General features: G+C 44.4%; 1 protein-coding gene across 1 annotated transcript; it reads left to right on the top strand.

Annotated features, from left to right (window-relative positions):
* The first annotated feature begins 3,188 nt into the window (after positions 1-3,188).
* On the top strand, positions 3,189-18,280 carry LOC134018438 (oxysterol-binding protein-related protein 2-like). Its single transcript, XM_062458368.1, has 14 exons — positions 3,189-3,343; positions 8,191-8,409; positions 10,784-10,907; positions 11,309-11,384; positions 11,471-11,605; positions 11,690-11,787; positions 11,960-12,142; positions 12,249-12,356; positions 12,754-12,843; positions 13,117-13,237; positions 14,512-14,637; positions 14,715-14,838; positions 15,088-15,178; positions 15,356-18,280. Exons 2-14 carry the CDS (start codon positions 8,373-8,375, stop codon positions 15,456-15,458), a joined length of 1,416 nt encoding a protein of 471 aa, XP_062314352.1. The 5' UTR covers positions 3,189-3,343; positions 8,191-8,372; the 3' UTR covers positions 15,459-18,280.
* Positions 18,281-22,466: the final 4,186 nt, after the last annotated feature.

Genomic DNA, 22,466 nt, shown 5'->3' with positions numbered 1-22,466 from the left:
CTTTGAACAAAAGGGAACTCAGCAAAACATACCTTCTGCTGTACTGGCTATCCTTCACACAAGCAGGTACGCACGCATGCACACTGCTTGGGTACTGCAGAGACAAAACTCTTCTGTGTAGCTGCCTGTTCCTTGGCACGGCAGAGATATGGGTGAACTAAACGTCCCTTCCAGTGTGGGTGTGTGGGACATCCTGCAACACTTGGTAGAAAAAAATGGAAGAAAACTAAAAACAAATCATTTTCATTTTTTGGGACAAAAATGTTTGGTCTTTACATGTAAATATAGACCAAAGAACACAGAGAAGTGGAGAAAAGAGTCCGTAAGGGCTGGAACATGTTAAATGTGTATGTGTGTGAGAGAGAGAAATAGAAAAATATAGGGAGACAAATGTGTGTGTGTGTGTGTGTGTAGGAGAGAGAGTGAGAAATAGACAAATAGAGACAAATGTGTTTGTGTGCTTGTGAGTATTAAGAGAGACCATTACCATCCAACCCTCCTCATTAACGCCATCCACCCCCCACATCCCAGATCCACCGCTTTCTGTCTCTGCCACCAATTGGAAGGAAAGGCTGAATTCCATCCTCCCTGACTGGACAAAGAGAGCTGAAGAACCGCTGAAGAGAAGTGCTGTCTAAGCAGATATGTGGTGTGCTGTCTGTAATTGGAACCCACTCATCCACACGATGGCTTTGGAGAGGTTGTTATGGCCACGGTATATCAGCGGGGCCAGTTCTGTGCTTATGAAGATGTATTCAGAAACAGTGTACCTTAGTGCAGATAGAGTATGGACAGTGCTACTGCAACTACAAGCAAAAACCCACGAGACTGATCCTCAGCATACAGGCTCTTTTCGAGGCACTTTAGCAAACTAGGATAACCAGCGTTTCCTCAAGAGTAAGCAGGTTTGCTAAAACATTAGGCTCATAAAGCCTTTTGCCTTTCTGTGAACAACAGCTTTTTTTTTAACTTTGACACGGTGGGCGCAGAGCCCTTTCGTTGCAAATCCTCTCTTTCTCAAGAGCTCTTCTTTGGACACAGATTCCTGTACTGTGCTGAAGCATTGCTGTGTGCTCATTTCTTTCTTTCCCCCCTTTTCCCAATATCTCCGTGGCCTAGATAAGAGAGGTGATGATGAACACTGAGACCCCCCGCAGCGTGGCTCTGGATCCTCAGAGGGGCTCTGTACAACTCTTACACACACACACGTACACACACACACACACTTACATACACAAACACACATGTACACACCCGTACGTACATATCCACCCATCTCTGCCTTGGCATGGGTTCTCAATCCGCAACCCATGCCTCCAAACCTTGTTCCATGATATGTTTTAGTTTGGCTCACCGGGCACCATACACTACCTGGAAGGAATCAGGAGACACAGGGTCATTACTGGAAATGATGGTACCGTATGGTTGAACTCATAAGGACTGGGATGGATGTAGGAAGGACTGAGTAAGGCATCCTGGGACAGTCCTCTATCGCCACCCTTTGGTGAAAAAACACCAAGCGAGGACATTGCAAGGGCAAACTGGGGCGTGTTTCACAGGAAGGTGAAAAAAAACAAAAACGAATTAAAGCAATCCTGGGTCGAAACAACAACAAACCATCAGTGACAACAACAGCAAGAACAAAACCATGTCCATAATGCATAATTAGCAATGTAAATATTATTTGTAACACAGTAGACACATCTTATCATCAGGACAACTCAGCATGTTCAATAAAATACTTTACATTTACTAAAATGCCAGTCATGTTCAGCAGCAAAATAAAAGACAGAGTGCTGATCCATGGTTGTAATGAGGGAGACAGAGAATGCTGCTTCTTATCAAAATCAGCTGTGGTATTCTTCTCCATGGCCTATTGGTGTAATTACCATGAATAATTCCATTTAAATGACTTTGCTGAATCCTGATCATCAATCTCTCTCCTTCTTTCTCTCTGTCTATTTCCCTCTCGGGCTGTCAAGAACTATTGAAGCAATGTTCTGACACAGCACTAATGATCTGTGTTATTAGTGCAGGCTTTGGTATATTGTTTATTTGTGTAGTCTGTGTGTGGGTGTGTGTGTGTGTGTGTGTGTGTGTGTGTGAGAAGTAGAGATAGAGAGAGTGGACAAGCAGGTCTGTGTTCTGCTGAGGAAGCCGTGAGAGGTCATAATGGAGAAGAGAGACAGTACTCGACTCATCTCATCTGATCACACCATCAGAGTTATGTAATCAGAATTTGTCTGGTCCACCCAGCATCTCTTTTCATACCAAAAATGTAAAACAATTGAAAACAAAAGAGGAGTACTAGAGAGAGAGAGAGAGAGAGAGAGAGAGAGAGAGAGAGAGAGAGAGAGAGAGAGAGAGAGAGAGAGACTGCGATAGGGAAAAGTGTTGCAGCTGCAGTAAATTGCTCTTTCTTTTTCTCTCTCTCTCTCTCTCTCTCTCTCTCTCTCTCTCTCTCTCTCTCTCTCTCTCTCTCTGTCTCTCTCTCTCTCTCTCTCTCTCTCTCTCTCTCTCTCTCTCTCTCTCTCTCTCTCTCTCTGTCTCTCTCTCTCTCTCTCTCTCTCTCTCTCACACACACACACACACACACACATTGACACACGCACACGCATGCCTAGACTGGGTCATTGCATGCCATGGCAGGCCACTGTGGTGATCGGGGAGGGCAGGGAGAAAAGGGGGGATGAGGAAGAGGGGAGGACAAGGCATATATCGGTGATTGCGATATGTCTTTCATTATTGATGAGGATAATACACAGCTGCCAAATATATCCCTCATAAAATATGCACAACATGCTGATAACTGATCCCCACCCCTTCTTTAAGCATGGTCGTTGGCGGTTCTGATTTTGGAGGAGAGGTGGAAAATGTGCTGCTTCTATTCCATGAGGGACTAAAAACTCGATGACACAGACATGGATCGTTTAGAAATGGTTTGATAATCAAGTTATCCGATCTTCTTAAAAGAATTATCGGAATGAAAAGACAATATGGGCATGCATGATCAGGGATTATACATACTTCACCCAAACAATTTATTTTTGAATGTCTCAAATTTCTGAGAAGGAAATCAGTGGCTGATTATCAGATAGTACACGCTGTTCTAACCTTTACACCAGGGGCTTTTCACCTGTCAGTGTTTTTGTGGGTGAGGTTGTCCATTCATCGGGAGGATAGGTCCCACGGATCGGTCGATAGGACCGCCTCTTCCACCCTCTTCCGCTATTGTGTCAATCCAGAGGCACACTTCTGATTACTCTGTTAGCCAGTAAGTAAGCAGCGTCTGCTCTTGGACCTGTCAAACCTCTGCACTTATCCAGGTGTTTTTGCGTCTCAGGTGAGTAAACTGATACCAACGCATTTTACAGCCTGCAAGTCAAATTCGCCAACTTGTTTTCATGTTCATGCTGTTGTTTTTTTTTGCTTCGTATTTGTTTTGATGCCCTTCCTCTCTCTGTTTAGCCGCCCGCTAGCCGTGGGCTAGCCAGTAGTAGCTAGTTAGCTAGTAGCTAGATTGTAAACTGGAAGCTGTTAAGCTCACCCTCTCTTCAAAATCGTGAAAGGGTCGTTATCTTTCTGTGATTGTTGAGCCACCTTACATGGTCCTACAGCACGTTAACACTGGTTTGACAGCTAGTTTGTTTGCCTTCATTTGATTGCGAAAGCAAGTGCGCATCATCTCCAGCTAACGTTAGCTAGCTAATTTCGCCTTGGTGATAGTTACGCCTTGGTGCATACTCTTCCAGTGGAACTAGGTATGTAATTATACTCCAGGTAGGTATAACTCCAGGTTGCACAGTCAGGTGCGGACGTACAGTACCAGTATTTCTTTATAAAAGTGGTTTACATTCTGTTAACTGTGAGCTTGTACATGTGTGGGAGTAAGTGGGCTTGTGGTAGAGTAGGAATGTGATTAAGTGAGGGAGACTAGTTTAAACACAATGCAGCATCGCTGGCATCATTAGGTCCTTGGACCTGTGTCAGTCAGTCTCATCCGACTGAATGGGCTAGCTTGCAGTGTGCGAATATCTCAATTGTCTGCCATGATGGCAAGTTTCATTCTCGTCTTCATTAACAGTAAAGTGAACTTTATTAATCCGTACCTTAGTGTTTCATAGTTAGCACCCTATAGCACCGAGGTCATTTAGATGAATAGCAGGCTGACTGACTGTGTTTGTCTGTGTTATCTGACTGGCCGTGTATTTGAAAGTGTGTAGCTAATAAGCTGGTTTTTAAGTGCAGGAGAGGGGAAGAACAGCCTACTGGCAGAGGAAGTTTTAGGTCAGCATTCTAAACAGTTGGACTATTTATGCTGTGTCCTGTGTTGATGTGTGTGCCAATGACATTGTCAGGGCTCCACCCAGGTTGGGGCTACATTAGAACATGCTGACTCACCCTATCAAGCTCAGTCTGCTGAGGTGTGTGTGTGTGTGTGTGTGTGTGTGTGTGTGTGTGTGTGTGTGTGTGTGTGTGTGTGTGTGTGTGTGTGTGTGTGTGTGTGTGTGTGTGTGTGTGTGTGTGTGTGTGTGTGTGTGTGTGTGTGTGTGTGTGTGTGTGTGTGAGAGAGAGAGTACCTCTTCTTAGTCCCACAGTTGAGAGCAACTTCTTTCGCATCCGACAAAGAGGTCCACACAGACAGTCCTAGCCTATGACATCCATGCTTTACATATAAGTAGCCAAGAATAAACAAGCACTTCAGACTGGGACAGGATCAGGCGTGTGTGCCTGACTGAGTGTGCCTGTTGATGTGTGTGTCGGTGATCTTACTGTGCACTTCCATTTGCTGACTGACTGTCTGTTCTCTTCTATCCTGTACATCGCCTACATATGTCTGGTTCCCAGAGAGTCTGAGTTAAAACTGTGTTACACATCCTCTTAAATACACGTCAGCATTGGCCTGGGTCAGCATGAAATGTTGAGGTTGGGGTAGATTGCACTTTCTGGATTGGTCCATCAGTTCCATTAGCCTAGTGGCCGTTGGCGGCAAACATGTGTACACTTTTACTTCTCGCGAGATCCGTGGCTTCATCGTGTTGTGCAACTCAGCTAGTTCCTCTTTATTTGTCGCAAATCGTCTCATCCAAACAACTTCACACTGTCACTGCACGTCCTTGCGTCCTCCTGACCAATACACCTGGAGAACTTCATACATTCTCTCCCCACACTTCATACAGTGCCTGGTTCTTAGATAATCCAACCGCAGGCACACAGAGATTCCTGCCTTTATAGATAAGATGGCATCAGACAAAACCAATCAAGCGTAGAATTGATTAATCGAAGGGATAGGCTACTTTCGACTAGGTCTGGTGTGTGGCCCACAGGTGAGAGTACTAAAGTGCCAAGAACGTGTAGAAACATGTTTGAGTTGCCCCTTTTGTGTTTTTATTGTCCATTGTTGTCCATTGTTGTCCATTGTATTTAACACCCACACTCCTCACAATCCCAAACACACAGGGGTGGTAGTTTATCTCTTAATGGGGCTCCCAGATGTGTGTGTCTGTTAGGGGTGTAACGATACACTCAGCTCATGATTCGATACGTATCACAATACTGGGTGTACGGTACAAATACGTATCACAATATTTTGAATGACATTTTTTATTAAACAAATTAAATTAACAGATTGCATTTAACATTTACAATAATTTTATTTGTTAATTTAGTTCACTCAGTTCAAGCGTTTTCTGTGAATGCAATGAATGCACGCATGACGCAGGTGCAGAGTAGGTCGCGTGCTGGTAGCTCAACCAATAGCATCAAACGGACGTCATATTGTAAAAATATTGCCATAACTCTACGATACATATTGTAAAAATGTTGTATTGCGATATATTGTTCCACAATATATTGTTACACCCCTAGTCTGTGTGTTTGAACACTCCAGTCATGACCAACAAGCCACTGGGCTAGTTCAGCAGGATCTTTCTCTGAGATGGATGTCTGCTGTTGATGTAATTTCCTATTGCCGTCAAACACACACACACACAAACAGTCCATTTAGACCAGCAGCGGTGTGTGTGTGCATGCAACTCTATTGTTTTCCTGGGTGTGTGTGTGTTTCTCACATGGTAACAGCTCTAGTCTCCCAGGCTCTCACTCTCTTCTACTGTGTGTGTGTGTTTGTGTGTATGCATGTGTGGCTGTCTCTGACTGGCTTGGCTGAGGTTGTTGTTGACAAAGCCCCAGAGGACTGAGCTAGCACAGAGGACCTTCTGAATGGAACAGGAACAAGTGGCAGGCTGAGAGATCAGACCCACTAACAAGCTGCCATCATTAGTCAGTCTGTCTGTCTGTCTGTCTCTGCCTGTCTGTCTCTGCCTGTCTGTCTCTGCCTGTCTGTCGTTTACAACGTGCGTCCTTAATAACATATTGCCAGCGAGTCCAAAACATTGTATTGATGGAAGGATGTACGCGGTCAGCAGTCTGTCACGCACAGAACACAAGTTGACTTTCAGATTTAAAGTTTTAGTTGAGTTGAACAGAGTAGCGCTTAACCTAAAGATGGAGCCAAGCTGCAGAGACTGGTGTGTGAGGAGATCCTGAGGAGACCATTTGTCTCTCTGCCTCTCTGTCTCTCTCTTTCTCTCTCTCTTTCTCTCTCTCTTTCTCTCTATGTCTCTCTGCCTCTCTGTCTCTCTCTGTCTCTCTCGCTCTGCCTCTCTCACTATCTTTGTCTCTCTCACTCTGTCTCTCTAACTCTCCCTCTAAGGGCTTCTACCCCTTGCTCTCATGAAACGTATCCTCCATGTCAGTGTGTGTGTGTGTGTTAGAGAGAAAAAGATAAGGTATTATGTATCTATGGCGTCGCCTACTGTATGGTGCCATGGCTCTCATGCTGACGTAATGACTCGCTAGTGCACGAGAGGGTGGGAGGGGCATGACCTGAGGGGAAGCTGCAGCCAATGGGAGCGCTGTGCGGGGTGGCCGTGGGATTGCAAGGTCACCCGGAGATTCGTGGATACAAGAGTGTGTGTGTGTTGGCGAGGACAAGGGAGCGTTTGTGTGTGTGTGTGTGTGTGTGTGTGGGGGGGGGGGTTCTGTCCCAGACCAGGATTCAAAGTTCAGTCCTGGAGCATCTTGCCTCATGGACACAAGACCGTAAGGTTCTGGGTTCAGTCCCACTGTACAGAGTGGCTCAGTCTGCAGGGAAAAGAACGATACCCTGGACCCTGTTCATTAGGTCAGCTGTCGTTAGCGTGATTGGGTGTTCTTTCGTGGTGGTTTGTGGTTGAGCAAGTGACTTGTTTCATAAGATTCATGAAGGATCCTGATGAAAATAGTCGAGGTACTGTTCTTCTCCAGCCTGGTACTGCTGTGTGAAGAGAACACGTCTGCTTTCCTGCTTTATAGGCTATGAAACACTCACCAGAAGGTGTTGTTAGGTATGCAAACCATATGCAGATTCGGCTCTTGCAGAACCTGAGTGCTAGGGTGAGGCTTGAGACATAGGATGAGGCCTGGGGTGGGAGGTAGGGTGAGGGATGGGAAGAGACCAGGGGTGGGAGGTAGAATAAGGGCTGGGCTGGGAGGTAGAATGAGGGTTGAGACGTAGGGTGAGGGTTGAGATGTAGGGTGAGGACTGGGAGGTAGGGTGAGGACTGGGAGGTAGGGTGAGGGCTGGTAGGTAGGGTGAAGGCTGGGGGCTGGGTTGTGAGTTTCTATGGCTCAGTTGTCATGGTAAACCCAAGAGGAACGTACACCCGATACTAACCTCACTGCTGCTCCTGGTTAAAGAAACAGTGCTTACTGGAGCTAGGAAAAGATAGGCTGCATGTTCTAGTGATGAAGGCAGACAGTAAAGAACTGCTGCACTCGCTGACAGGTACGTTGCAGAAGTTACTAGAACTGCTTTATTCCTCTTTAAGTTGACATTCACGACACTAACAGGGGGCTTCGTTGTAATGATTCCTTTTATCTTGATCACTTGTTAAGTGTGTTTGCGTGCGTGTTTGAAGCCTCGACAGCAAAGCTGCAGTCCCTCTCTTATCAATTGCAAACAAGCAAATGGATGGTTAGTCAAAAGTCCACCTGTGTGTGTTTGAGGCGTTCCTTCTTCCTGGGCAGGGACAGACCAGAGAGAGAGAGAGAGAGTTCAACCAGCCAGCCAGGTCGGTCATGCAGCTAGCCAGTTAGCTGGCCTGCTGTATGCTACAATAAGCTGATTGTGTTGTCACCTCTCCCTAGGTTCCTACAACTGTTCTGCCTCAAGGAAGTGGGAGTTGGCCGATGAACGTTGGATTGTGGCGTTCTGCTAACGTTCCAGGAACCTTCCGGTGGTGTCCTGCTGCCGGTGCCTGTGAGGTTCCCTCATAGAGACCATGTTCTAGAGGTTCTGGGTTCTCGAAGCCTGGCTGAGACTCTGGAAGATGAACAATGAGGACGAGTTCTACGACGCCGTCACAGGTGGGTTTCAAGACATAGTTAGATTCACTAGCTGTACAGATGGGTCTCAGGACTTGGTGTAGAGATGTAGAACAGCCCGGAGGGTCTTGGGAGAAGGATAGTGTTACTTGACCCAGAAACACATACAATTTCAGGGTATTTACATCCAAATCAGGTGAACGGTGTAGGAATTACAATACATTTTATATGTGCCCCCCCCCTTTTTAAGGGACCAAAAGTAATTGGACAATTGGCTGCTCAGCTGTTCCATGGCCAGGTGTATGTTATTCCCTCATGGGAGTTCGTTATTTCATTGACAAGGAGCAGATAAAAGGTCTAGAGTTCATTTCAAGTATGGTATTTGTGTTTGGAATCTGTTGCTGTCAACTCTCAATATGAAGTCCAAAGAGCTGTCACCATCAGTGAAGCAAGCCATCGTTAGGCTGAAAAATCAAAACAAACCTATCAGAGAGATAGCAAAAACATTAGGTGTGGCCAAATCAACTGTTTGGTACATTCTTAAAAAGAAAGAACACACTGGTGAGCTCAGCAACACCAAAAGACCCGGAAGACCACGGAAAACAACTGTGGTGGATGACAGAAGAATTCTTTCCCTGGTGAAGAAAAACCCCTTCACAACAGTTGGCCAGATCAAGAACACTCTCCAGGAGGTAGGCGTATCTGTGTCAAAGTCAAAAATTAAGAGAAGACTTCACCAGAGTAAATACAGAGGGTTCACCACAAGATGTAAACCATTGGTGAGTCTCAAAAACAGGAAGACCAGATTAGAGTTTGCCAAAAAACATCTAAAAGACCCTGTACAGTTCTGGAACAACAACATCCTATGGACAGATGAGACCAAGATCAACTTGTACCTGAATGATGGGAAGAGAAGAGTATGGAGAAGGGAAGGAACTGCTCATGATCCAAAGCATACCACCTCATCAGTGAAGCATGGTGGAGGTAGTGTTATGGCGTGGGCATGTATGGCTGCCAAAGGAACTGGTTCCCTTGTATTTATCGATGATGTGACTGCTGACAAAAGCAGTAGGATGAATTCTGAAGTGTTTCTGGCAATATTATCTGCTCAGATACAGCCAAATGCTTCAGAACTCATAGGACGGCGCTTCACAGTGCAGATGGACAATGACCCGAAGCATACTGCGAAAGCAACCAAAGAGTTTTTTAAGGCAAAGAAGTGGAATGTTCTGCAATGGCCAAGTTAATCACCTGACCTAAATCCAATTGAGCATGCATTTCACTTGCCAAAGTGACAAGTCTTTGACAAAGACAAAACTGAAGGGAAAATGCCCCAAGAACAAGCAGGAACTGAAGACAGTTGCAGTAGAGGCCTGGCAGAGCATCACCAGGGACGAAACCCAGCGTCTGGTGATGTCTATGGGTTCCAGACTTCAGGCTGTCATTGACTGCAAAGGATTTGCAACCAAGTATTAAAAGTGACAATTAGATTTATGATTGTTAGTTTGTCCAATTATTTTTGGTCCCTTAAAAAGGGGGGGGCCACATATAAAATGTGTTGTAATTCCTACACCGTTCACCTGTTTGGATGTAAATACCCTGAAATTAAAGCTGAAAGTCTGCACATCTTGATTGTTTCATTTCAAATCCATTGTGGTGGTATACAGAGCCAAAATGATGAAAATTGTGTCAATGTCCAAATATTTATGGACCTAACTGTATCTAGACTACAACTGATAGACAATACAAGTCAGACCTAGCTAAGACTAAGTGTGCTGGTGGTCAGGTAAAGAGTATGTCTCCGGGGCTGACGATGGCGTAGAGCCATCCAGAGAAACACAACCTGACTGCTTCGCCTGATCGCCTCATCAATAATGCAGTGGGCAATTATTTTGCCTCCATAATTGGCCCTGTCATCTGTCTCAGTGTGTGTGTGCGCGTGGTGAGAGAATAGAGTTGGATGACAGGGCGGAGCACAGATGACATAGGGAAAGTTGTGTGATTAAGGGCTGTTCACAGGAGGCACGCCAAAGCTTTTTGTGCACGTCTAGAGACGGGCCCTTAAGTCTTCTTATACCATGAGGTGGAGGGCGCGTGACTCGGAAAACCCTCATTGTTCCAGGCCTTTCTCTCCCCATCTATTCTTCTCGCCATCTCCTTCTTGTCCTCTCTCTTTGTCTCTGTGAAACACAAAGGCTTGCATTGTCGGTGTAGGTGTGTGTGTCTGCTTAGTTCATGGTGCTCCAGTCATCGAATGGGTGTTATTTGTTTAGGAGTGTTAAGGTGTGGATCTGTACTGTTAGGATACCGTATAGCATTTTCCGTGTCGCTGTGGGTGAATGGTTCTTGTAAGGAACTTGGAATCGTTCTGTAATTTGTGTCCACCCTTCTTTGTGTGTATGTGTGTGTGTGTCAGGCTTGGATTCGGATGAGTCATACGAGGGAGTGTCGGAGGCTAGTTTTAAAGATGCGGTGGTATTTGACGGCAGCCAGCAGAACAATGGCTCCGTTCCACAAGAGAACGGGATCAAGAAACACAGGTACGACTGCATTCCTGCCAAGTCCTCCCTCCTCTCCTCATGATTCCTTATGCTCCATCTCTTTTTCTTTCTCTTTCTTTCTTTCTTTCTTTCTTTCATTCTTTCTTTCTTTCTTTCATTCTTTCTTTCAGTCAGGTTCTCCTCATCGTCTCTCTCCTCTGTCGCCCAGTCTTCCACCATCTCCACCCTCCTTTCTCTCTCCCCCTCGATATCCGTTAAAAGACTGCCTAGTCCACATGCTCAGCTTATCTATCTCTGTGTGTGTGTGTTTAGTAAAAGCCCGCACGGTACTGTTCATCGTCCTGTATCACTGCCACTGATAGACATCATGGCGATACTCAAGGTGCACCACAGTTATGAGGGCGGAGTCATCCTGTCCCTCCTATCTTCTCTCTTCCCAGGGCCAGATTACCAGCCCCCATGTTCTCCAGAAACAACTTCAGTGTGTGGAGCATCCTGAAGAAATGCATTGGACTGGTGAGGGACCTGGCCCTGTAACTTTGGACAGTATTGTGTGTTTTTTTTGTGTTACCAAGCTTCTTCGTGTGTGTGTGTGTGTGTAGGAGCTGTCCAAGATCACCATGCCCATCGTGTTCAATGAGCCTCTCAGCTTCCTCCAGAGGATCTCTGAATACATGGAGCACACTTACCTCATCAACAAAGCCTGCTCGCTGTCCGACTCTACAGAACGCATGCAGGTAGGGGGGAACACGCATGCAGGGCCCTCGTTCGCTCAGTGTATTGTGTGTGTGTGTGAATCCTCAGCGTGTGTGTGTGTCCAGGCGGTAGCTGCTTTCGCTGTGTCTGCTGTGGCCTCCCAGTGGGACAGGACTGGAAAACCCTTCAACCCACTACTGGGAGAGACCTACGAACTCATCAGGTGACCAAACACACACACACACACACACAGATGCACACGTATACACCTCAACAGAGATACACACTAACAGAGACACACACACCAACAATCAACAGAGATCCACACACCTATTGATCCTCATACACATCATCACAGTTGTTCATGTCTCTCTGTTGTACCCCGGCCCCTTCAGAGAGGACCAGGGCTTCAGGCTGGTGTCAGAGCAGGTGAGCCACCACCCTCCAGTCAGTGCCTTCCACGCAGAGAGCTTGACGGGAGACTTTGTCTTCCACGGATCCATCTACCCCAAGCTCAAGTTCTGGGGCAAGAGCGTTGAGGCGGAGCCCAAGGGAATCATTACACTAGAGCTCCTCAAGTGAGTTGGGAGTGTGTGTCTTTGTGTGTGTGTGTGTGTTCTGAGGTATTGTGGACCCTCTTAATATTCTTTACACCCCACCTCTCTCTCGCTCTCTCTCTCTCAGGCACAAGGAGGTGTACACATGGAGCAATCCCTTCTGCTGTGTCCACAACGTGATCCTGGGCAAGCTGTGGATAGAACAGTACGGCACGGTGGAGATCCTGAACCACAGGTGTGCAGAGGTTCAACCTGACCTCAATTGACCATCTAACCAACTAACCTGACCATCTCACCTGACCATCTAACCAACTAACCTGACCATCTCGCCTGACCATCTAACCAACTAACCTGACCATCTCGCCTGACTATCTAACCAACTAACCTGACCATCTCGCCTGACTATCTAACCAACTAACCTGACCATCTCGCCTGACTATCTGACCAACTAAACTGACCATCTCACCTTACCATCAGACTTTACCAACTGACCTAACTAGACAAATTTACCATCTGACCTAACTTTTCTATCTCTAACTTTACTATCTAAACATACAACCTAACCTAACCTTACCAATTAACCGCACCATCTGTGCTGACTGTGTAACCAGAGCCTGTCTGTTCCCCCTCAGTACTGGAGAAAAGTGTGTGCTGAACTTCAAGCCTTGCGGCCTGTTTGGGAAGGAGCTACACAGAGTAGAGGGCTACATTCAAGATAAGAGGTAGGGGTCAACAAGAATATCTGGACTCCCCTCATGTCAACTACATCTGACCAGCTTCTGTGGCTATCTGTACACCTGATATTCTCTCCAGCTGTTAGAATTCAGAATGATTTCTTTTTCACTTGACCCAGTGACCCTCAGTATCTTTTGAACTCTTATTCCAAATCGTGATGGTGGATCAAACCAGATGGGTCCAGATCCTGTCAGATCGCTTGTGTGGCTCTAGATTAGAATGTTTTCCAGCCCCGCTAACATCCCCATCTGCCTCCTCAGTAAGAAGAAGAAGTGTGTGATCTACGGGAAGTGGACCGAGTGCATGTGGAGCGTCGACCCTCAGACCTATGACCTCAACAAGAAGGCAGAAAAGAAGGCCGACCCCAAGAAAACCAAGCAGGTAAGACGGAAATGGAGCCTGCCAGTCAGTCAGTAAGCCAGTCAGTCAGTCTGTCAACCTGCCAGTCAGTCAGTAAGCCAGCCAGTCAGAGCCAGACATCCAGCCATACAGGCAGAACTAGTCAGTCAGTCAGTCGGTCAGCCATCCATCCAGCCAGTCAGTCAGCCACACAGTCAGCCAGCCAGCCATCCAGTCAGTCAGTAAGCCAGTCAGTTAGTCAGTCAGTCAGTAAGCCAGTCAGTCAGTCTGTCAGCCACACAGTCATTCAGTCAATCTACCCGTCAGTCAGTCAATAGCCAAGTCAGTGGATATAGATGAGATAAGACTACAAGAAACTCAAGCTGGCGAGACACAGACAGCCAGTCATTCAGAACGCGCCAGTCAACCATTCACTCGAACGTATCAGTCAATCAATCAGACACATCCAGCTAGTCAGTCAAACAGACCAAGTACCTTACACCTGTACACCAAGTTGAGCCAAGGACAAGACACATGCAGACGTCATACAGCAGCAGTCTAGCAACTTCAAGACAAACACTAAATGAAATGGAAGCTCCGTTTAAACAAGAGCAGCCGACAGGCCTTTAGAAAGCCTTCTCATGGGAATTCCTCCTGAGGTGAGAAGTATGTCATTCACTGACTGAACAAGCCTAGCTATGTTCAGCTGTGTCATGATGACTCATTCCTGGTTTCGATTCTTGTTTGGTGTTGGTAGCGAGCCCACGACACAGCATCCAGGTAAACACACACAGAGATTAGTCTAGGCTGCTGTGGTGGTATTTAGCTGTGTAGTGTTAAGGTGTACTACAGCACAGTGCAGAGTAGTGAATTAGTGGAGTTTGTTGGAAAAACGTGTGAATGTACTGTCTGTGCTTTAGATATGACTGTGTGTGTTTAGTGTTGGTCTGGTGTGTATCTGTGTCTGTCTGTGTGTATGTGTGTGTTTTGTGTTGGTCTGATGTGTGTTTGTGTTTGATGTTAATCCGATGTGTGTATGTGTTTGGTGTTGGTCTGATGCATGTGTGTGTGTTAGGTGTTGGTCTGATGCGTGCGTGTGTGTGATTGGTGTTGTTCTGATGTGTGTTTGTGTGTATTTGGTGTTGGTCTGATGTGTGTGTTTGGTGTTGGTCTAATGTGTGTGTGTTCGGTGTTGGTCTAATGTGTGTATGTGATTGGTGTTGGTCTGATGTGTGTGTGTTTGGTGTTGGTCTGATGTGTGTGTGTTTGGTGTTGGTCTGATGTGTGTGTGTGTGTGTGTGTGTGTCCGTGTCCAGGAGGAGCCTGAGGGGGCAGAGAATGATGATGCGGATGACATGCCTGAGGCCCAGGAGACTGTAGCTGTCATCCCTGGCAGCACACTCCTCTGGAGGATCTCATCCCGACCAGCTCACTCCACCGAGGTAGCCGACTAACACGCAGTAAATACACACACACATGCACACACACATTCCACTGACTCATCTTTGCCTCCCTACAGATGTATAACTTCACTAACTTTGCCATGGCGCTGAATGAACTGGAGCCTGGCATGGAGGGCACGCTGGCACCCACAGACTGCCGCCTGCGGCCCGACATCAGAGCTATGGAGCACGGCAACATGGGTAATGTAGTCTTTTTTTCCCCACAGTACCCTCCATTAGACCCCCCACTGCTGCCTCCTACTGTTACCAGCAGGAGCTCATCGGTTATTGTGTCATAAACACCTTTCACAATCGTAGCCGAAGGATAAATGGGGCTTCATTCTGACTAAATTGCCCCTTTAACAACGGGTGTATCCTAAATAAACCTGCTGTACCAGAAGTAGATTACCTTGGCGAATGTTCCTTTAACTGTTTGTGCTGCGACCGCAGACGAGGCGAGCCGAGAGAAGGAGAGGCTGGAGGAGAAGCAAAGAGCTGCCAGGAAGGAGAGGGCCAGGACAGAGGAAGAGTGGTCCACCAGGTAGGAACCAATCCTCCCAGCTCTGGAGGAAGGAGGGAGCCCCAAACTGTTGCACCCATAGGACTTCTCAATTGTAAATGTGTACTTAGTGAAGTTTCGACGTTGACAGGCCACAGGTGCATCGGAGATTGGGAGTCCCGGTTCCTATCATTCTAACTGTGTGCTTCTGTGTTCCAGGTGGTTCCAGTCTGGCACCAACCCCTACACCAGCTCCCAGGACTGGCTCTACACTGGAGGCTACTTCAGCAGGAACTACACCGACCTGCCTGACATCTACTGAGCCGGGGTGTCGCCACCAACCCCCCCACCCTCCTCACCCACCAGCCCCTTGCTTCTCTTCATGGCCTCCATGGTCTAAGCATAAGATAACGTTTAGACCTTAACCACAGCACATATGTATCTATATGTTTGCAGCACAACCCCCCCTCCCCCTCATACACACACACACAGCTTGAGATGGACAGACAAGATGGAAGACAGAAAAACGGTCGCTGGTGAGATCAGGGCTGTGAATGCACCTTCTGACTGACGATGGATTGATGGACTCAAACGTGCACGTACACACACACTGTGTGTGGATTATGAGGGACAATACAATGTCACACTATTATCTGTAAACACGGACAGGAAGTGATGTAACTGAGTCAGGAAGAGATCATGTTTAAAAAGGGAGATTTTCCCCTCTGCCCCCTCCCTCAATTGGGCCAGAAAGAGAGATTTGACTCCTTTACCTACAGTGAAACAGACCCATGAAAATGGTCTCCTCAAAGTACCGAGGCCCACTCCATATCCATGTTCCCCATTGGTCAGTCATTCTCTAAACTCCGCCCTTCAGCCTGCCACCAACTCTAGCAGTGTTTACACTGTGTCCTAGCACACTTACAAAATGAGTTTTTCAACGAGGGTCATAAAAAAAAACATTGGCATCCACCTTAGTAGGCACTCATCCCCAGAACCCATTGTTTAATGCATATGCGGGTCTTTTAGATTTTTAGAACTGTCGGTCGGGTGCATGTTAGATTTGTTTGAGATCTATCTTAAGTGTATACTCACCTGCAGCATTTTCCAGTCTTCTCTGAACACCAGTAGACCCATCAGCCAGTGTGAGTGTCTGCTCCTCTGCTGCATGGCTCTCTGCTCCAGCTGCACAGCCTGTCCTCACCCCTCCCTGGCTCTCTGCTCCAGCTGCACAGCCTGTCCTCAACCCTCCCTGGCTCTCTGCTCCAGCTGCACAGCCTGTCCTCACCCCTCCCTGGCTCTCTGCTCCAGCTGCACAGCCTGTCCTCAACCCTCCCTGGCTCTCTGCTCCAGCTGCACAGCCTGTCCTCACCCCTCCCTGGCTCTCTGCTCCAGCTGCACAGCCTGTCCTCAACCCTCCCTGGCTCTCTGCTCCAGCTGCACAGCCTGTCCTCAACCCTCCCTGGCTCCTCTGCTCCTTGCCTGCTGCTCACCACTCTAGCTAGTCTGCTTGGACGTCCAGTAATCATGGCAAGGAATGATGATTCCTGAAACAAAACATTAAGGGTTGATAACAATAACAGTTGTTGAGAGTAATTGGTGTGTGTGTGTGTGATGGGTGGATGTGATTGACTAGCCATTTGTACAGACTCTAAAGCCATATGGGTAATTTTAACACCAGGGTGGCCATGGCTTACAAACATGGTGTTGCCAGTCAGTTTTCTGTGATCACGACAGCATGTGAAACTCAAAGACTTAACCAGAGCTATCATTAGAGTATGATCGTAAAAAAAATGTAAATAGTAACTTCATGAGCTATAAATCATTGTAGTTCAGCCTTATCCACTCAGTGAATTTGATATTAGATGGAAACAGTAGTTTCATCAGCTATTTCACATAGCAGTTGTCACCCCTACCAAGCTCACTGAATTATAGCCTTCCTGGTTAGGTACTGAAAGTAGTTTTAACCAGCAAAAAAATAAAAAAATTGTATTTCAACTGTCTATGTCCATGTTAGAGAATGTCTGAATGAAATCTTTGCTCCCCTGCACCAAGAACTATAGCTTGGCTCCAGAACAGTGTATGCATAAGCCAACTGTTTTATAGGATTGAAAGTAATTTACCAACAGCAAGCCAATGGCAAATAAGCTTGACTCATAGCTAGTTAGTTGACCAATAACTAGCTCTTGTCACTTGTGAGTTTAATCGTAGCTCGCTTTCAAATCTAGCTAGATTAAGATAAAACGTCAAAACTATCTAGCTAAAGAGCACACCGTTGAGGAACCAAGCTATTAGAACTTTTCTACGCTCCCAAACCACACTGTGCATTCCAGGTATCAGCCAGAATCTATGCAACCAACCACTCCTAGGCTCACCCTCCTCCGTAAATGAACATGCATAATAAAACCAAATAAACAATTCACTAGTTCTTCACGACCACAAAACATTCATTTTTTGTCGAGTAACATTGGGAACTTCATTGACCTGTAAACCGCAACAACAAATCTTAGCAGTGATTGTGAATACGGTATGATCTATAGATCTCTGTAGTGTATTGTACTTAAAAGTTCTACTTAGGTAAATGGATACCGTAGAACAAATTAATTGTGACTGAAACATTTGACCTGCGCCCCCCACCACCACATCCACAGTTAGCTACTTATTTTACTTTACATGCAACACTTTTTTCAAAATCTTTTTTTCTTATTCAAATGATTATAGATGCTTCGAAGAAGTGATTCGTTTTTGCAAAAGGGTGTGGTAAACCAACAAGTCATAGATAATGATGTAATTCTTCAGTTTAAATGTTATTACCATGTTATTCCTTTTGCCTGGATTTACGTAAACCTTTTAAATGTACCGTTATTTCATTTGATATTTATGCGTTAGGTTTATTGGAGAAATGTTTTGACAAATAATTAGTTTGTTAACTTATCTCTCTTTGTCTATATATTATCATTAATAACAAAGTGAACAGTTAAGTTTAGAGCAGGAGTGTATATCTTCACTGTCTGTGCAGAAAATGTATGTGAAATTGACCACACTACTTCTATCACTTCATCACGGTTAGCTACATGCTAATATGGTTATCCACATGGTAATGCAGGTAAAGACTAATGTACCAACATTAAAAAGTAGATTTTATGTGTTGTCTTGTGTTTATTTCTGTTTATTTGTAACTTGTCTTAAATTATAGTTTGGGGTATTCCATTCCACTGTATAGTACAGTTTTAGTGTACACAATGGATGTGGGCAATGGATTAATATGATAGTATTTTACACAAGTGTTTGCTAACATTTATTAACAGATATAACATTTTGACAAGGAAATTGAAAGGGAAAGTACATATGCTAAAGATAATGGTGATAAAAAAAAATTTTTATATAGTTTATTTTTAAATGAATAAATATCAGCAATTAAAGTATTATCAAAGTATTTCGTCTTCATTAGGAGGTAAATACTATACACAGCAACACACGACATATACAAGAAAATATGACAGGAATTATGTTTTTAATATTATTTCTGTTTATTCTTTTCCTGAAATGTATTGTAAGGTCATTTTATTCATTCATCACATAATTACATGACATGATGCACCAAGTCTACTACAACTGTTTACAGGAATACACTGAAACATACACAAGGTTTTACAATGGGTACATGAAGTAGAGCTCATTGCACTTACAACAGTGAATGTAACATTTTATTCATTTTAGGGTCTCCGCCTTTTATTTTCTGTTGCCTTTTTCATTTGAGTGTTATTTCAACACATCTCTGTCCAATTTACCCCTTTTCCCCCTCAAAATTACATGGAAGCCTGGATGTCTCTTTAGAGGAAATGTTTCTTTTTTTCATTTCTCGATTTACAAACACGACATGTATAGAAACTCTACACAGACCAATATGTTTCCGAATACAACTTTTTTTTAGTTTTTAAACAGTCCGCACGAGCCAGCCACACACGTACACAATGCATTTATTTTAAAATCAATAACTGCTCTTTTTCGTTTTTCGTTTTTTTTATACACAAAAGCACAAGTTGGCAGGTCGGCGTGCACGTGTGTTATTCCACTGTGCACGTTGCCGTGTTCCATGCCTGTGAGATGGATTCATGTGTGTGTGATCATGTATGGCATTTACATGTTGTACAGAGCGTCTATGATCCCAACTATTATTTACACTGAAGATGGCTGCCTGTGAGGTCAAGGGGCGGGGCTGCTCTAGGTCATGCACTTGTTACTTTTCATTTATGAAACTTCAGGTGAAATATGACAGCTCCCTGATGGTTGTGAAAAATGAATTTTTGTAGCTTTTTCTTTTTGTTTCAGAATTTCTCCTGTAGCGTCTCTCACCCTTCTCTTTCTCCTCCGTCTGTGGCCTGGTTTTAGACTGAATATCCTCATAGTAACGACCCGACAGCAAGAGCCAATGATAACAGTAAGAATATGCGACTGAAAAGCAACACGTTTTTGGTTGACGTTTAAAAAAAAGACATGGGTGTTTCTCAGTCCCTGGTTGATGCTGTCATCACGAGCCCGGGCCGTTAAGGCCAAAGCATCGTAGGCTGTAGTCAGATGGAGCTGGAACAGGATGGCTTTCTCAGTTGACCAGTATTGTTATAAAGCCCTTACTGCTGTGCATATTAAAGTCCCCCTTTAACTTCGCCACGGTGCATTTTGTGTGTGCTTTCCTGAGGCAAAAGTGATTGAGTACGATTATAAACTCCAAAAACATAAACATACAGTCATATTTCCAGTTCTTGATAGGATATATCGTTTTCTTTCTCTTGTTTTTTTTTTACAACTTTTGATCTATACTATTTAATTTACATTGAGTTACATCAAGACCTTGCCTGTCTCTTCAGTGAGCCAGTCAAGGATCCTGGCCATGCAAAACCTCACCACTAGGGAGCATACGTAAAGGCTACATTAGAGGAGAATAGTGGTTATTTATTCACTTTAAATTTCATAAGGATCTCTTCATTAGGATACAGTCAAACTCATCTATCTACCCATCCATTTGTATGATAAAATAATATTTCTGTATAGATATTCCATAAACATATGCTTTAAAAAATATCTAGTTTTAACCAGTTAACAAATTTGCCCATATTGAAAGCAGCAGTATCTGTGCTGAGGGTGGTGTTTACAGACTTGGAGCTTGAAACCCAGTGGATCAAAAACTCAGAATATAGTTCAACTGAATACAGTGAAATGAGGTCCACGTGTTTAGAAGACTCCAGTCGACCTATAGACAACTGGGCCTCACTCTCACCTCAAGCATTCTCCTGTCTAGCTCTTCTCTCTGCACGTGTCTGGGGTAGGTAGTGGCAGTGAACATACACACCAGGTGAGCATGTGTAGGCTTCCCTTTAGTGTTTTATCATTACAGCATATCAGTGTTTTGTCTATTATTATAATATATCTATCTTTATATTTATTTCATATATTCTATACATGTATACTTCTATATATTGGCTTTGAATTTTTAAATCTGATCTTAAAATCTGTTCCCTGTACATTCTCCAGCAGTTTCAGTCTGTAAATAACAAGATTAGCAGACTGGACAGCCAATCATTATGAACCGTGGCAATCATCTGACAAAGCTGAGGTTGCTGATTGGACAAGACCATCCACTGAAACCATCGGCTGCCCATGATATATAAAAAATTTGAAAAATGAACCAAAATGGCAGATGCTTATGACACTTTGTAAAACTGGTCCAAATGCACAGAAACTTGTGGGGACTTGTAACGAGACAGAAAACATTCGTAATTGACTGACTGACATACAGCAAACTATGCAGACACACTGGAAAATTTCTTCTCTTTGTGTCAGGAATGCTAAAACAACCTTATGTGGCCTCAGGCTTGATAAACAATGGTTGTGGTTTATCCAGTTGGCTGTCGTCCCTTTTCAATCATTCTTATTCGCATTATTCATTGCATAGAACGTTGGAGATGGGAGGTTTCTACTGAACCGCGGTTGTATTTAACATTATTATTGTTATCATTATTATATTCCTTTTTTGTCATTGGATGATGAGTTGAATACACACATACACAGTACTCACACACACACATACATACTGTACCTACAGTACGTACAAACAGACATCAGGAAAGGGAACAATAGACTGTGAGGTTCCCCGGGGCATGCGTAGATCCCGGCCTTCACAGAGAGAGACACACTGTACAGCAGGAGCGTGTAGGGCCTCCAGAGCATTTTAGTACCTGACCCAGTTTCCCACGATGCACTGCAAACAACCGCAGGAAGTACACTGACCTGAGAGGTTTCCATGACAGCTATCCAATAGAACGTTGCGGTTCACGGTTCAGGTGCCAGCATGAAATAAAACTAAAAGGCAACAGACTCAAACTAAAAGCCAGAGGTGACAATCCCAAACAGAGGTTGAAGCTATTTTCAAGTCAAATCCCATGGTGATGACACACACACTATTCTGTGTACAGTGCCTCTCTGCTGTCTTACAGTGCTTCCTCATCCCGTCCCGATTGGCTGATAAAACTAGGCTTGTCTAATCATTGGCTGATATGACGAGCTGTATGCGGACGGTACCAAACTCTGCTTTAGGGCCCTGTTGATGTGATAGCAGAACATTGCACAGTTCAAATATACAAACAAGAGGCAACACATTCCTGACCACTAGTTGAAATGACACAAGATTGTGCTCTTTACCGCCTTCCCTACGCACACTATTGCTTTTTGTTATTGAAAACAATAAATAAATAGCTCCATGGATGGTATTACAGTAACACCATAATATGAAATGAAAAAATAAATAATATATAAATAAATACAAACATAAAGTGAATCAAAATATAATCTGAAAAATACAAATTAATCTCACAGTCAGAGTTTCAGCTGACATCATTATTATTACGTTAAAAAAGTGCATTGAAAATAAGCTTTATGGGTGAACAATCCTGGGTAAAAAAATATGTCACTTTACTCTTCAAATAAACAAACAATGGAATGATTAAGGCGATGTTGCTATGAACAACAAAATAACTGTAGTAGAAAAATAAACAAGAACAAACAAAGAATAAACAACATCAAACATTTAAGACCCACAAATTGTGGGCTGATTGAGAAAAAAAAATGTTTCCACCAGTGTTGTGTAAATGTTGTCTTAATGGCTTTGTAATGGCTAAAAAACTACCCAGCCTCTTCCAGCTCTTAGTAAGCCACCTAAACTTTACTACCGTCCTCCTATCTCGTGGCCAGACCCACTGTTGTTCTTTCTTGGACATAATTTCCAGAAAAATCTCTCAGACTTTTAGTATTGTATCCATCTAATTATTCATAT

This window comes from Osmerus eperlanus, chromosome 4, assembly GCF_963692335.1.
Source record: "Osmerus eperlanus chromosome 4, fOsmEpe2.1, whole genome shotgun sequence".
NCBI lineage: Eukaryota > Metazoa > Chordata > Actinopteri > Osmeriformes > Osmeridae > Osmerus > Osmerus eperlanus.
This window is presented reverse-complemented; position numbering and strand designations above follow the sequence as displayed.